Source organism: Rhinopithecus bieti, unplaced genomic scaffold, assembly GCF_001698545.2.
Source record: "Rhinopithecus bieti isolate Rb0 unplaced genomic scaffold, ASM169854v2 scaffold_29855, whole genome shotgun sequence".
In the NCBI taxonomy this organism is placed as follows: Eukaryota; Metazoa; Chordata; class Mammalia; order Primates; family Cercopithecidae; genus Rhinopithecus; species Rhinopithecus bieti.
Window position 1 is genome coordinate 784737 of NW_016813109.1, and position 13797 is coordinate 798533.

General features: G+C 37.4%; 1 protein-coding gene across 1 annotated transcript in view; it reads left to right on the plus strand.

The window, feature by feature from the left end:
* The window catches only part of ADAM9 (ADAM metallopeptidase domain 9), a 117080-nt gene that overhangs the window by 38824 nt on the left and 64459 nt on the right, over nucleotides 1-13797 (plus strand). The window contains exon 12 of the mRNA XM_017847668.1: nucleotides 7635-7806. Within this exon, the coding sequence (XP_017703157.1) occupies nucleotides 7635-7806 (172 nt within the window). The remainder of the gene's footprint in view (nucleotides 1-7634; nucleotides 7807-13797) is intronic.

Sequence of the window (13797 nt, forward strand, 5' to 3'; positions counted from 1 at the left end):
ACAGTCTTTTATTTTTTTTAAAGTTACCCTAGAAATTGTTACATATGTTCTTGATTTATCATGTCTACCATTAAATCTTATCCTTCCCCACACAGTTCAAAGACTATATAGTGCTTTAACGCCATTCATCACTTTCTTGACTCATATAGCTGTGTGCCAGGAAGATAGTAGTGATTGTTGAATGAAAATTGTTTATCATTATTCATTTAGATTTTGACCACTGCCCTTGCTGTTTGGTCCTCTTGCATCTCTGACCTTCCATTTGGTGTCCATTTTTAGGTCTGATCAAAGAACCAGTTTTGACTTTCCTTTAGTGTGTGTTTAGTAGTAGTATATCTCTCAGTTTTTGTTTTTCTCCTCAGGGTGTCTTTATTTCTCTCTCTTTTTTGAGGATATTTTTGTTGAATATAGAATCATCATCAGTTACTTTTCATCATATTGGGATTTTTCCATTGTCTTTTGCCTTCCATGTTGTTGAGATGTCAGATGTCAGACCATTATTCCATTGAAGTGAGTCTGTCTATTTACCTATGGCTGTTTTCACAAGTTTGTCTTTAAACTTTTTTTTTGAAATTTCATTATCATGTTCCTGTTGTAGAAAGAAAAAAAAATAACATGCATACATACATATGTAATGTATATATAACACGTTTACACATATATGTCTTCATATCCTGCTTAGAAAGTTTTTAGTGTTTTAAAGTTTGTGGCTTGATATTTTTCATCAGTCAGAAAATTCTCAGTCATGTCTTTACATATTGCTTCTTTACATATTGCCTGTGTACACAGTGTGTCTGCACATTTGCTGTGTCTCTTATGCCTCTGTGATTCTAGTGAACTGTGTGTTAGACCTCACTATTTCTCCTTTGTCTCTTATTTTCTTAAATATATGTTTCCTATCTCTTTGTGTTTTTTTTTTTCTTCTGGGTAATTTCTTCTGATACCTTTCAGCTCACTGATTTCTGCCTTCATATGTATTTTGTCTGTTGTTAAACTTATCCATTGAGTTATTAATTTTGCTTATTTCATTTGTCAAATTTCTGTCAGGTTCTTTTTCAAATCTGATATTAGTTTTGTAAATTTTAGTTTCCCGCCCAAATTTTCATGCTTGTCACTTTTGTCCCTGATCATAGTGAGCATAAATGTTTTATGGCTATCATTTGATAATCCTAGAACTAGAATTAGGAGTCTTTATTGGACTTCATCTGCTCGGTTTTTTCTTTCTTGTAGTGTATTGTGGCTTCATGTGGTATTTTATACTGTGTAGCCAGTATATTTAAAATTTTTTTAAAGAATAATTTCTAGGCCGTGCTCGGTGGCTCATGCCTGTAATCCCAGCGCTTTGGGAGGCTGAGGCAGGCAGATAACGAGGTCAGGAGATCGAGACCATCCTGGGTAACACCTGAAACCCCATCTCTACTAAAAATACAAAAAAAATTAGCCGGGCTCGGTGGCGGGCGCCTGTAGTCCCAGCTACTCAGGAGGCTGAGGCACGAGAATGGTGTGAACCCGGGAGGTGGAACTGGGAGTGAGCTGAGATTGTGCCACTGCATTCCAGCCTGGGCGACAGAGCAAGATTCCGTCTCCAAAAAAAAAAAAAAAAAAATTTTTGAACTAGGATGAGGTTATGCTAGGTAATTTTTTTTTCTTTTATTTTTCCTTAGATTCCTTTTTACTACCAAGGTGATATTAAACTTTCTTTTTTTGAGGGCAGATTTCCTACCCTCTATTTCGCAGGCTATTTAATAAATATTAATTTTCTATCATTTTGTTTGGCTTTTTCTTTTTTTAGATGCCAGTGATGTTGTAGATGTTTCATTTTTTTCCCCTCAGATAACTCAGTCTTTGGGTTCCAGTTCTATTTAATAAAATGCATAATCTACCCTTGTAATAAGATTTTTTGTTATTATTTATGATGTTTTGGGGACAGTGGTATTCTCATGCGTTGCTCTTAGATTCCGGAAAGTGTGAGTTGCTCTTCCTGGAAGGTGCCTTTCTAGAGAATTGACTTTCTTGACTCTGCCCCTCAATGTCACCTCCGTCAGCAAGTTTCCATAATCAGGTGTTTTTTTTCTTAATCTAGTTCAGTACCAGCACTTAGAATCTTCTCTTAAGACTTCCTAATCACAGGCTGTGGGAATCAGCATAGTAATGGTGGAAATATGTTCTGGGAATTTTCAGAGTACTCAAATAATGTTTTAAATGATAGTTGAAATTTTTCCTTTGTCATTTCCAGGTAAAACATTTTCATTATTGTCAATCTCCTTTTGAAGCCATTTTGGGAAAATCACCTAGATGTGAGAAAAGAGAGGAGGAGAGGCTATAAATCATTAATATTGTGGAGTCTAGAGGTGATAGAGAGTAGAAATACTTGAGTTGCTCTTCAAGCCACATTATCAGGTGAAAGATCACTCTTTTTGTTGCTGTAGGTGCCAGGCAGGGATGGCTAGTGAAAGGGCATCTTCACTGTGGCCTCCAAAGCATTTTAAGGTCTCACCGAAGGCCAACACAGGGGGATGTTGTTACTATCTCCATCTGTTAAAAAGCACCAGAAGTGTCTATGATTTTGTTATGCTTTTAGTTCTATAGTCAATTCATTGTGGGTGAAACTTTTTTTGGGGTAGTTTGCTGAAGGATCAAGCATTTGAAACACTGCTTATGAGAAAATATCTTTCAACTACCAAATAATGAGCATATTTAAAAAACAACTTGTTTAGAGGTGATAGACTTTATATAGGTTAAAATTAGGGGCGAAAATATAGGACTATACATATGCCTGCGCAAGTTCTATGGCCATTGTCTAATTAAATATATATAATTTAGAAATATATATTTATGTAGTATATATATTTAAATATATATTTAAGTGTGTGTATGTGTGTTTTTTTTTTTGTTTTTTGTTTTTTGTTTTTTTTGGAGACAGGGTCTCGCCCTGTTGCCCAGGCTGCAGAGCAGTGGCATGATCATAGCTCACTGCAGCCTTAAACTCCTCCCACCCCAGCCTCCTGAGTAGCTGGGACTACAGGTGTGCACCACCATGCCCAGTTTATTTTTTGTGGAGACAGGGTCTCACTGTGTTGCCCAGGTGGCCTCAAACTCCTGGGCTCAAGTGATCCTTTTGCCTTAGCTTCCCAAAGTGTTGGGATTACATTATTAAATATATTCCTTCCTACAGAAAACATTATTGCATGTATACCATGTAGCAGGCACTGTACTTACCACATAAAGATTAACAGTACAAAATAACTGTTACAAGCCTCTGTTTAAACTGCAGTCTCCTTTGTTTATCAAATAATTACTATATACTGCTTTGACATTTTTACTTGATGTCTAATAGACTCAGACTCCTGTGGTCCCTCCTAAAGTCGTCCTAAAATCTGATCTACCCGTAGTCTTCCCCATGTGAATTAATGGTAACTCCTTCCTTCTAGTATCCCAGGACAACAGCCTGGGAGTCATTCTTGATTTCTCTTTTTTCTCACTCTTCATCTTAATGGCTGTTCCTTTAAAACAAAAACAATTCAAACCCTTCTTTGTAGTCTTCCTCCTTAATAGAACAGGTATGGTGATCCTATTAAAACATTAGTCAAATCATGTTACTCCTGCTCAACGCTCTCCATGGTCTTCCCCTTCTAACTTCCCCATTCGACTTACAGTAGAAAGCCACATTCCTACAATGGCCTATTCCCGTTCTTTGCTGACTGTATCTCTCATGACTCATTTCCTCACTGACTCAGTCTGCCAGGAAAGCTTCCACCTCAGAGTTTTTGCCTTTGCTATTCCTTCTCTCTATAATGTTTTTCTCCCGGATACACAGTTTTGATTACTCGCACGGGTTTGAGATGCCTGTCCTGACTACCCTTTTAAAATCACAAGCATCCCTTCCTCTGCAGAGCCTATCACACCCACACTCCCTCATCTTTTTTCCCCATAGCACTTATTACCTTATAATATGCTACCTAATTTATTTTATTTATTTATTTTTTTTGAGATGGAGTCTCGCTCTGTCGCCCGGGCTGGAGTGCAGTGGCCGGATCTCAGCTCATTGCAAGCTCCGCCTCCCGGGTTCACGCCATTCTCCTGCCCCAGCCTCCCGAGTAGCTGGGACTACAGGCGCCCGCCACCTCGCCCGGCTAGTTTTTTGTATTTTTTAGTAGAGACGGGGTTTCTCCATGTTAGCCAAGATGGTCTCGATCTCCTGACCTCGTGATCCGCCCGTCTCGGCCTCCCAAAGTGCTGGGATTACAGGCTTGAGCCACCGCGCCCGGCCGCCATTTATTGTATAAGTAAATCACTGAATCACAATCATAACCTTTACAGCGGCAGGGATTTTTATCTGCTATTTCACAGTTTCATCCCTTGTACCAAGAAGAATGCCTTGTACATAATAGATATTCAGTAAATATTTGTTGAATGAATGGTTGATTGATATTGCATAAAAGGACTCCTCCTTACAATATTCTTAGTAGCAAGAAAAAGAATAAGGAAGACAAGTCTTTCTGTTCTTGTTAAAAACCTTGTGCTAAATCTTTTCTTTCCATGAGTCAGAATTTTGCCTTTGCCTATTCTTTTGTCTCAAACCATTGATAGTTTATGTTCTTTCTTTTTTCTTTGTCTGCCAGCCAGTCTTTTAAAATCCTTCCGCATCCCACATCTATAGACTTTTTTTTATTTTTATTTTTTTTTGTCAAACAGCAGTTAACAGTACCAAAATGTTTTAGGCAGACTGCATTCCAATCCAAGAGGCAGGAGTCAGTACTATCAACTTTTCTGCAAACCAGTTAGCAAAGAAGAGTTTAACATGACTGCTCAGGGCAAAAAATATGTTTCTTAGAGTTCCTTGGATGTACAAAAGACCCAGCCATAGATAGAGCTGCTTCTTCATTAGCTAGAATGCAACATAACTTTCACTCTTGCTGCTACTTCTGGTACCATTGCTCAGACTGATGAAAAAGAGATTCAGGGTACCAAATTCCCCTGAAAAAATACAAATGTATATAAGATATAAATTTTATTGTATTTAAGGTGTACAACATGTGTTGATATAAATATAGGTGGTGAAATGGTTAGTCAAGCAGATTAACACGTCCATCTTTCTGCATTGTTGCCCATTTTTTTTGTTTGTGTGTGGCAAAAAGCACCTAAAATCTCCTCTTTTAGCAAAAATCTTGAATGTAATACAATATTATTATCTATAGTCCTCATGCTGTACCTGAGATCTCTAGACCTGGTTGTCTTACATATCTGCTAGTTTGTATCAGACTTACATGTCCCATTTCTTCCACCTCCACCATAATCAGTGTTTTATTTTCTGTCTCTGGGTTGTTGACTTCTTTTTTTAGATTCCAAAATAAGTGAGATCATGCAACATTTTTCTTTTTGTGTCTGGCTTGCTTCACATAGCATAACATCCTCCAGGTTCCTCCATGTTGTGGTAAATGTCAGGATCTCCTTTTATAAGGATGAATAATAATCAGTCTTATATGTGCCACAGTTTGTCCCTTCAGCTGTTGACAGACACTTTGTTTGTTTCCATATCTTGGCTAATGCTGCACTGAAAATGGGAGAATGAGGTGGTGTTTTCATTTTCTTTGGGTGTGTAGCCAAAAGTGAGATTGCTGGGTCATATGATAGTTCTGTTTTTAATTTCTTTAGGGAACTCCGATTGTTTTCCACAGTGGCTGCACCAATCTACATTCCCACCAACAGTGCTCAAGGATTCCCTTTTTTCTGTACTCTTTGCTTGTCACCTCTTTTATTTATTTATTTATTTATTTATTTATTTATTTGAGATGGAGTCTCTCTGTTGCCCAAGCTGGAGTGCAGTAGTGTGATCTCTGCTCACTACAACCTCTGCCTCCCAGGTTCAAGCAGTTCTCCTGCCTCAGCTTCCCAAGTAGCTGAGATTACAGGTGTGCACCACCACACCTGGCTAATTTTTGTATTTTAGTAGAGATGGGGTTTCACCACGTTGGCCAGGCTGGTCTCAAACTCCTGACCTCAAGTGATCTGCCTGCCTCGGGCTCCCAAAGTGCTGGGATTATAGGGGTGAGCCACCATGCCTGGCCATTTTTGATGGTAGTCATCCTAATAAGGGTGAAGTGATATTTCATTGTGGTTTTGATTTGCACTTCTTTGATGATTAATGATATTGAGCATCTTTTCATGCACCTGTTGGCCATTTTTATGTCATCTTTGGAGAAATGTCTATTTAAGTCTTTTGTTCATTTTAAAAATGGAGTTACTTGTTTTTCTACTATGGAGTTGTATGAGTTTTAAAAAATGTATTTTGGATATGAGATACATGGTTATAAGATACACCTTAACATGGTTTGCAGATATTTTCTCCCAGTCTGCAGACTTTTCATTTCGTTGGTTATCTTTGCTGTGCAGAGCTTTTCAGTTTGATAGCTATAGTAATCAAAACGGTATCGTAGTGGTATAAAAACAGACATGTAGACCGATGGAACAGAATAGAGAGCCCAGAAACAAATCCAAACATGTGTAGTCAATTAATTTTTGACAAGGGTACCAGGAGGATACAATGGGGAAAAGATAGTTCCCTTCAATAAATGATTCTGAGGTAACTGGATTTCTACATGCAAAAGAATGCAATTGGACCCTTTTCTTACACCATACACAAAAATCAACTCATAATGGATAAAATACTTAAATGTAAGACTTGAAACCATAAAACTTTCTAAGAAGAAAACATTGAGGAAAAGCTCCTTGACATTGGCCTTAACAATGATTTTTTGGATATCACACCAAAAAACTCAGGCTACAAAAGTAAAATAAAATAGAATTTTATGTGACATGGATTCCTCAAAGATACAGGTGATGTATAAGTCTATTTTCCACTAGTTTTCAAAGGTAAAAGCAGCCAGTGGGACTATCTGAAAGTATTTTATAGTCATTGAGTAAAACAGTAGCTAAAAAGAAAATCCCAGGTAGGACATATCAAAATTGCATTTGTATAAATCTCACATAGCTTAAGTTGGACATTTCTTAAAGGCCAACTAACCTTCAAAGTATTAACCATGGTTCCCAGGAATTACCATAAAAGTTATTATATGTAAAGCTCAAACTGAAAACTTGTCATATAGGAGTAGCTGAAATTCTATACTGCACAGTCTGCCTCTTGATGGCTAGTGTGCATTTGAACTGGAGTTGCCCATTCGCATTATTTTTGCAGAGCTCCTAGTAAGTGGTAATGGGCATGGGTGAACAGAAAAATGTTATCCTTCAGAGTAGAAAAAAGACTGGAGACAACATACAGCTACCTTCCAATATTTGAAGAACCTTTACTGTGTTAGATAAATAAAACTTTATTCTTCATAGGACTAAATAATTTTTAAAGTCTCTTCTGATGCTGAGAATTATTTTGTATTTCAATGTAAGTGATATATTAGAAGTACAATATATTGTAAGAAAATAGTTAATTATTATATAGTAGCTGAAGTAATGTTCAATATTTTTCACGAGTAGATATGAATTCTCATTTCTGTGCACATAATTATTAGCCTCTTTTCTGTCATTTAAAATATGCACTTTGTGGGTTAAAGACATGACTTAACATTTTCAAAGTGAGTAATCGCTGTGACATAAGATCTTTTTCTTAATGTTTATTATAGGGGTTCCAGAAACTTCAGCAGTTGCAGTGCAGAGGACTTTGAGAAGTTAACTTTAAATAAAGGAGGAAACTGCCTTCTTAATATTCCAAAGCCTGATGAAGCCTATAGTGCTCCCTCCTGTGGTAATAAGTTGGTGGACGCTGGGGAAGAGTGTGACTGTGGTACTCCAAAGGTCAGTTTAATTTTTGAATTTTGCTTTGTAAAATTGCCATGATATTTGCAAGAAATAAAATTGCTTGTTTTGGGCAACTCTGACATAGGGGCTAAAGTAAAATTTAGCGGCACAATGAGGATTGTTATTTTGTTTGTATGGCTGTGTTCCAAGGATTGGTCATCTCCTTCTTCTCAGAGTATGACTAATGGTGCCATCTGTTTTGAAGTCAGGGAATGTGCCATGTTTATTCTCTATTTTTTTTTTTTTTGCTATCTTCTATGATTTATGGTTATTAGCTTATTTGGTTTAAAGAATGAATTTCACCTGGCTCTTTATTTGTAAGCTTTCGCCATTCTGGCACTGCCATTGCAGGAATATTTATTTAGCTGGACTCATTTTAAAAATGAATTGGAGCTGGCCCATCTTCCAGAGTCCTTCAGTATTCAGAGTTCTTGCTACTCAAAGTAGCACTCTCCCTTTATTAACCTTCAGTGTATGTACTGGTCTCTGCCTTTTTGACCTGTTATGCACACTCATTGCTGTAAACCCATGCCCATCTTTGTTAGGATTGTTCCATAGCCATATTCCTTACCATACTTAGCCATGCTCCTCTCAACATGGCCTGCTTGAGCCCTTTCCTCCTAGGCCTTGCCTTAAGTTTGAAAGACACTTGTTCAACTGTGTGTAAGTTCTACTGTATTCTCAATCTTCTCCACAAGTGCATCTTTTTCTTCCCTACCTGACCATGCCTGGCTTTTACCAGGTGACTTTGCTTTCCAGAAATATAGTATGTGTCTTATGATGGAGCTGTGTTGGGCTTTTGTTGCAGTATTGATGCATGTCAGGGACTTTTGGTAAGTATCTTACACAGTATAACCCTCATAATAACCCCAAGAGATTGGTAGTTTTAATAGTCCCATTTTCAGGTGAGGAAAATGAGACCTGAGCAGGTTATGTTTAATTTCTAAATTAAGATGCCATCAGGATGACTAGGACCTTTCTCTTTCTAGGCATTCTTAACTTCTTCCTGAAATATTTTATTAGTCTTTTCTCCCAACTTCACAAACAAACTTACTGAAACAATAATCTATATTTGCTTCTTGAGCTTTCTCACTACAAAACTACTCTTAAAAATACTTCCTCCACCTCAAATATCACAGGGTGTTTTTTGGTATAAAAGTTTCAAATAGGGCTGGGTGTGGTGGCATGTACCCATAATCCTAGCACTTTGAGAGGCTGAGGTGAGAGGATTGCTTGAGGCCAGGAGTTTGAAACTAGCCTGAGCAATATAGCAAGACCCTGTCTCTTAAAAAAAAAAAAAACAAAAAAACCCCGAAAAGCCAAATAGTCTTAGCTATCCAGAGGCTGAGGCAGGAGGACTGCTTGAGCCTAGTAATTTGAGGTTATAGTGAGCTATGATTGGATCACCGCACTCCAGTTTCGGCAAAGAGAGTGAGACCCTGTCTCAAAAAAAAAAAAAAAATTCAAGTAGTAAGTAAAAGCAACCTTACACACCTTTATTTCCCCCATAAATCTCTTACTTCCTTTTTTTTTATAAGTTTGATGTATTTCTTTTTCGACTCTATTGCATACATTTATATACAGTATACAGTAGGTACATTTATAAATAATTGGGCTTGTTTTAGGATTTATTTTGACTCTAATGTGGTAAGAATACTTCGCATGAAACTGACCCTTCTAAGAGATTTTTAAATGTTCAATACAGTATTGTTAACTCTGGGTATTATGTTGTACAGCATATCTCTAGAACTTTTTCATTGTGTGTAACTGAAACTTTGTATCTGTTGATCAGCAGCTCCCCATTTTCCGTTCCACAAGCCCCTGGCAACCACTATTCTGTTCAGTGCTTTTATGAACTTGACTATTTTAGATACCTAATATAACTGAAATCACATAGTATTATATCCTTTGTGGCTGCCTTATTTCACTTAGCATGGTATGTAAACCCAAGTTTCATCTGTGTTATTGCAATGACAAGATTTCCTTCGTTTTTGGGAAATACTATTCTGTTGTATGTGTGTATATGTATGTATATATGTACATTTCTTTATCTACCACATTTTCTTTATCCATTCAATTGTTGACAGACATTTAGGTGGTTTCTATATCTTGGCTACTGTGAATAATGCTGCAGTGAACATAGGAATGCTAATATCTCTTCAAGATCTTGATTTCATTTTAGATAAGTACCCAGAAGTGGGATTGCTAGATCACATGGTAGTTATATTTTCGATTTTTAAAAGAACTTTTGTACTATTTTCCATAGTGCCTGCACCATTTTGCATTCTTCCCAACAGGGCACAAGGGTTCCAGTTTCTCCACATTCTTGCTGACACTTGTTGTCTTTTGTTTTTTTCCATGATAGCAATCCTAACATGAAGGGGTGGCCTGCCCCTCCACACCTGTGGGTGTTTCTCATTAGGTGGAACGGGAGACTTGAGAAAAGAAATGAGACACAGAGACAAAGTATAGAGAAAGAAAAAGTGGGCCCAGGGGACCGGTGCTCAGCATACAGAGGACCCATGCCAGCACTGGTCTCTGAGTTCCCTTAGTATTTATTGAATAAGTTTAAGGGAAAGTGCTGTGCCTTGATATGCATATGCAAACATCTCCATAAACCTTTTTAGTGCATAAAGAGCAACATTGCGATAGCAAGTCCCACCTTTCGCCCAAAGGCGGTTTTCTCCTTTGTCAGTAAACAGAACCTACAATCGAGTTTTACGCGAGAAGTTCCATTGCCCAGGGACAGGCAGGAGACAGATGCTTTTCTCTATCTCAAACTGCCAACAACCGTCAAGAGGCCTTCTTTCCTCTTGCACTAGTCCTCCTCAGCACAGACCCTTCACGGGTGTCAGGCTGGGGGGCGATCAGGTCTTTCCCTTCCCACGAGGCTATATTTCAGACTATCACTTGGGGAGAAACCTTGGACAATACCTAGCTTTCCTAGGCAGAGGCCCCTGTGACCTTTGGCAGTGTGCGTATCCCTGGGTACTTGAGATTAAGAGGATGGTGATGACTTCTAACCAGCAAGCTGCCTTCAGGCACTAGTTTAACAAAGCACATCCTGCACAGCCCAAAATCCCTTAAACCTTGAGTCAAGGACAAGGTTGAGGGTAGGGTCACAGATTAACAGCATCTCAAATACAGAACAAAATGGAGTCTCTTATGTCTACTTCTTTCTATATAGACACAGTAACAGGCTGATCTCTTTCTTTTCCCCACACTAACAGGTATGAAATGATATTTCATTGTGGTTTTGATTTGCATTTCCATGACAATGAGTGACATTGAGCATCTTTTCATATACCTGTTGGCTATTTGTGTGTCTTCATGGAGAAATGTCTGTTAAGTCTTAGGCCCATTTTAATTCATTTTTTTTTGTTTCTTTTAACATTTTTATGTATTTAGGGGATATAAATGCAGATTTCTTGCATGTATATATTGCATATTGGTGAAGTGAGGGCTTTTCATGTGCCCGTTGTTCAAACAGTGAACATTGTACCCAATAGGTGATTTTTCTGCCCTCACATCCCTCCCGTGCTCCCACCTGTTGGGGTCTCCAGTGTCTGTCTGTTACTCCACTCTGTACGTCCGTGAATACTGATTGCTTAGCTCCCACTTATTAAGTGAGAACATGCAGTATTTGACTTTCTGCCTCTGAGTTATTTCAGTTAGAATAATTATAACCCATTTTAAATCAGGTTATTAGTTTTTCATTTTTTGCTATTGAGCTGTAGCACTTCCTATATATTTTGAAAGTTTACCCCTTATCAGATATATGGTTTGCAGATATTTCCCCCTATTCCATAACTTGGCTTTTCACTCTGTAGATTGCTTCCTATGCTGTGTAGAAGGTTTTTAGTTTGATATAGTCCCACTTATCTATTTTTGGCTTCTGTTGCCTTTAATTTTGGCATCATATCCATGAAATCATTGCCAAGACCAATGTCATGAAGCTTTTCCTCTGTTTTCTTCTAAGAGTTTTAATGTTTCAGGCCTTATGTTTAAGTCTTTAATCCATTTTAAGTTAATTTTTGTGTATGGCATAAGATAAGGTTCCAATTTCATTCTTTTGCATGTTGATATCCAGTTTTCAGGGGGGAAGGGACTACTTTTCACCATTCTTTTCTTGGCATCCTTGTTGAAGATCAGGTGATCTCATATGTGTTGGTTTTTATTTCTGCATTCCTTATTCTGTTCCATTGGTCTGTATGTCTAAATTTTATTTTATTTTAGATTCAGGGGGGTACATATGTACGTTTGTTACATGGGTATATTGTATCCTGGTGGGGATTGGGCTTCTGGTATACCCATTACCCAAACAGTGAACGTTGTACCTTATACATAATTTGTCAGCCCTCACCCTTCTCCCACCCTTTCCCCTTTGGGAGTTCCCAGTGTCCATCACCTCCATCTTTATGTCCATGTGCACCCACTGTTTAGCCCACACTTACAAGTGAGAATATGCAATGTTTGATTTTGTGTTTCTGAGTTAGTTCACTTAGGATAATGGCGTCCAGCTCCATCCATGTTGCTGCAAAGAACATGATTTCATTCCTTTTTTTTTGGCTACATAGTATTCCATGGTGTGCGTGCGTGTGTGTGTGTGTATATATATGATTTTTCTCATCCAGTCAACTGTTGATGGACACTTACATTAGTTTCATGACTTTGCTATTGTAAATAGTGCTGCAGTGAGCGTATCAGTGCAGATATCTTTTTTATATAATGATTTATTTTCCTTTGGGTAGATACCCAGTAGTGGAATTGCTGGGTCAGATGGCTGGGTCTAGTTTTAGTTCTTTGAAAAATCTTTATACTGTTTTCCATAGAGGTTGAACTGATTTACATTCCCAGCAACAGTGTATAAGCATTCCCTTTTTTCTGCATCTGCACCAATATCAGCCTTTTTTTTTTCTTGACTTTTTGATGATAGCCATTCTGACTGTTGTAAGATGATATCTCATTGTAGTTTTAGTATGTGTTTCTCTGATGTTCAGTGATGTTGAGCATTTTTTCATGTGTTTGGCAGCTGCTTGTATTTCTTCTTCTGAGGAATATATTTTATTGAATCTGTAGATCACTTTGGGTAATATGGACAATTTCCCAATTTTAATTCTTCGAGTCCATGAACATAGGATGTCTTTCCAAGTATTTGTATCATCTTTTATTTCTTTTAGCAATGTTTTGTAGTTTTTAATGTGTAATCTTTTTCCTCACTTGTTAAGCTTATTCACAAATATTTTGTTTTCAATACTATTGTATATAGCTTTGTTTCCTTAATTTCCTTTTTGTAGTTCATTGTTAGTATGTGGAAATGACCTTATTTTTGCGTGTCAGTTTTGTATCCTGCAACTTTACTGAATTTATTTATTAGTTATAACAGTTTTTTGATAGACTCTTTGGGATTTTCTATATGTATGATCTTGTCATCTTAAAAGAGGGACGGTTTTGCTTCATTTCCAATGTAGATGCTTTTTAGTTCTTTTTCTTGCTAATTGCTCTGGCTAGGACTTCCAATACCAAGTTGAATAGAAGTGGCAAGATTGGGCATCCTTGCTTCATTTCTGAACTTACAGGAAAACTTTTGTTTTCACAACTAGGTATGATTTTAGCTATGGGAATTTCATATATGCCCTAATTATGTTGAAGTTATTTTCTTTATTTCTAGTTTGTTGAGAGCTTTTGCATGAAAGGATGTTGAATTTTATCAAGTGCTTTTCTGTATCTGTTGACATGATCATGCGATTTTATCCTTCATTTTGTTAATGTGACATATCTCATTAATTATTATTATTATTATTTTTTATTTTTTATTATACTTTAAGTTCTAGGGTACATGTGCATAACGTGCAGGTTTGTTACATATGTATACTTGTGCCATGTTGTTGTGCTGGACCCGTCAACTTGTCAGCACCCATCAATTCATCATTTATATCATGTATAACTCCCCAATGCAATCCCTCCCCCCTCCCCCCTCCCCATGAT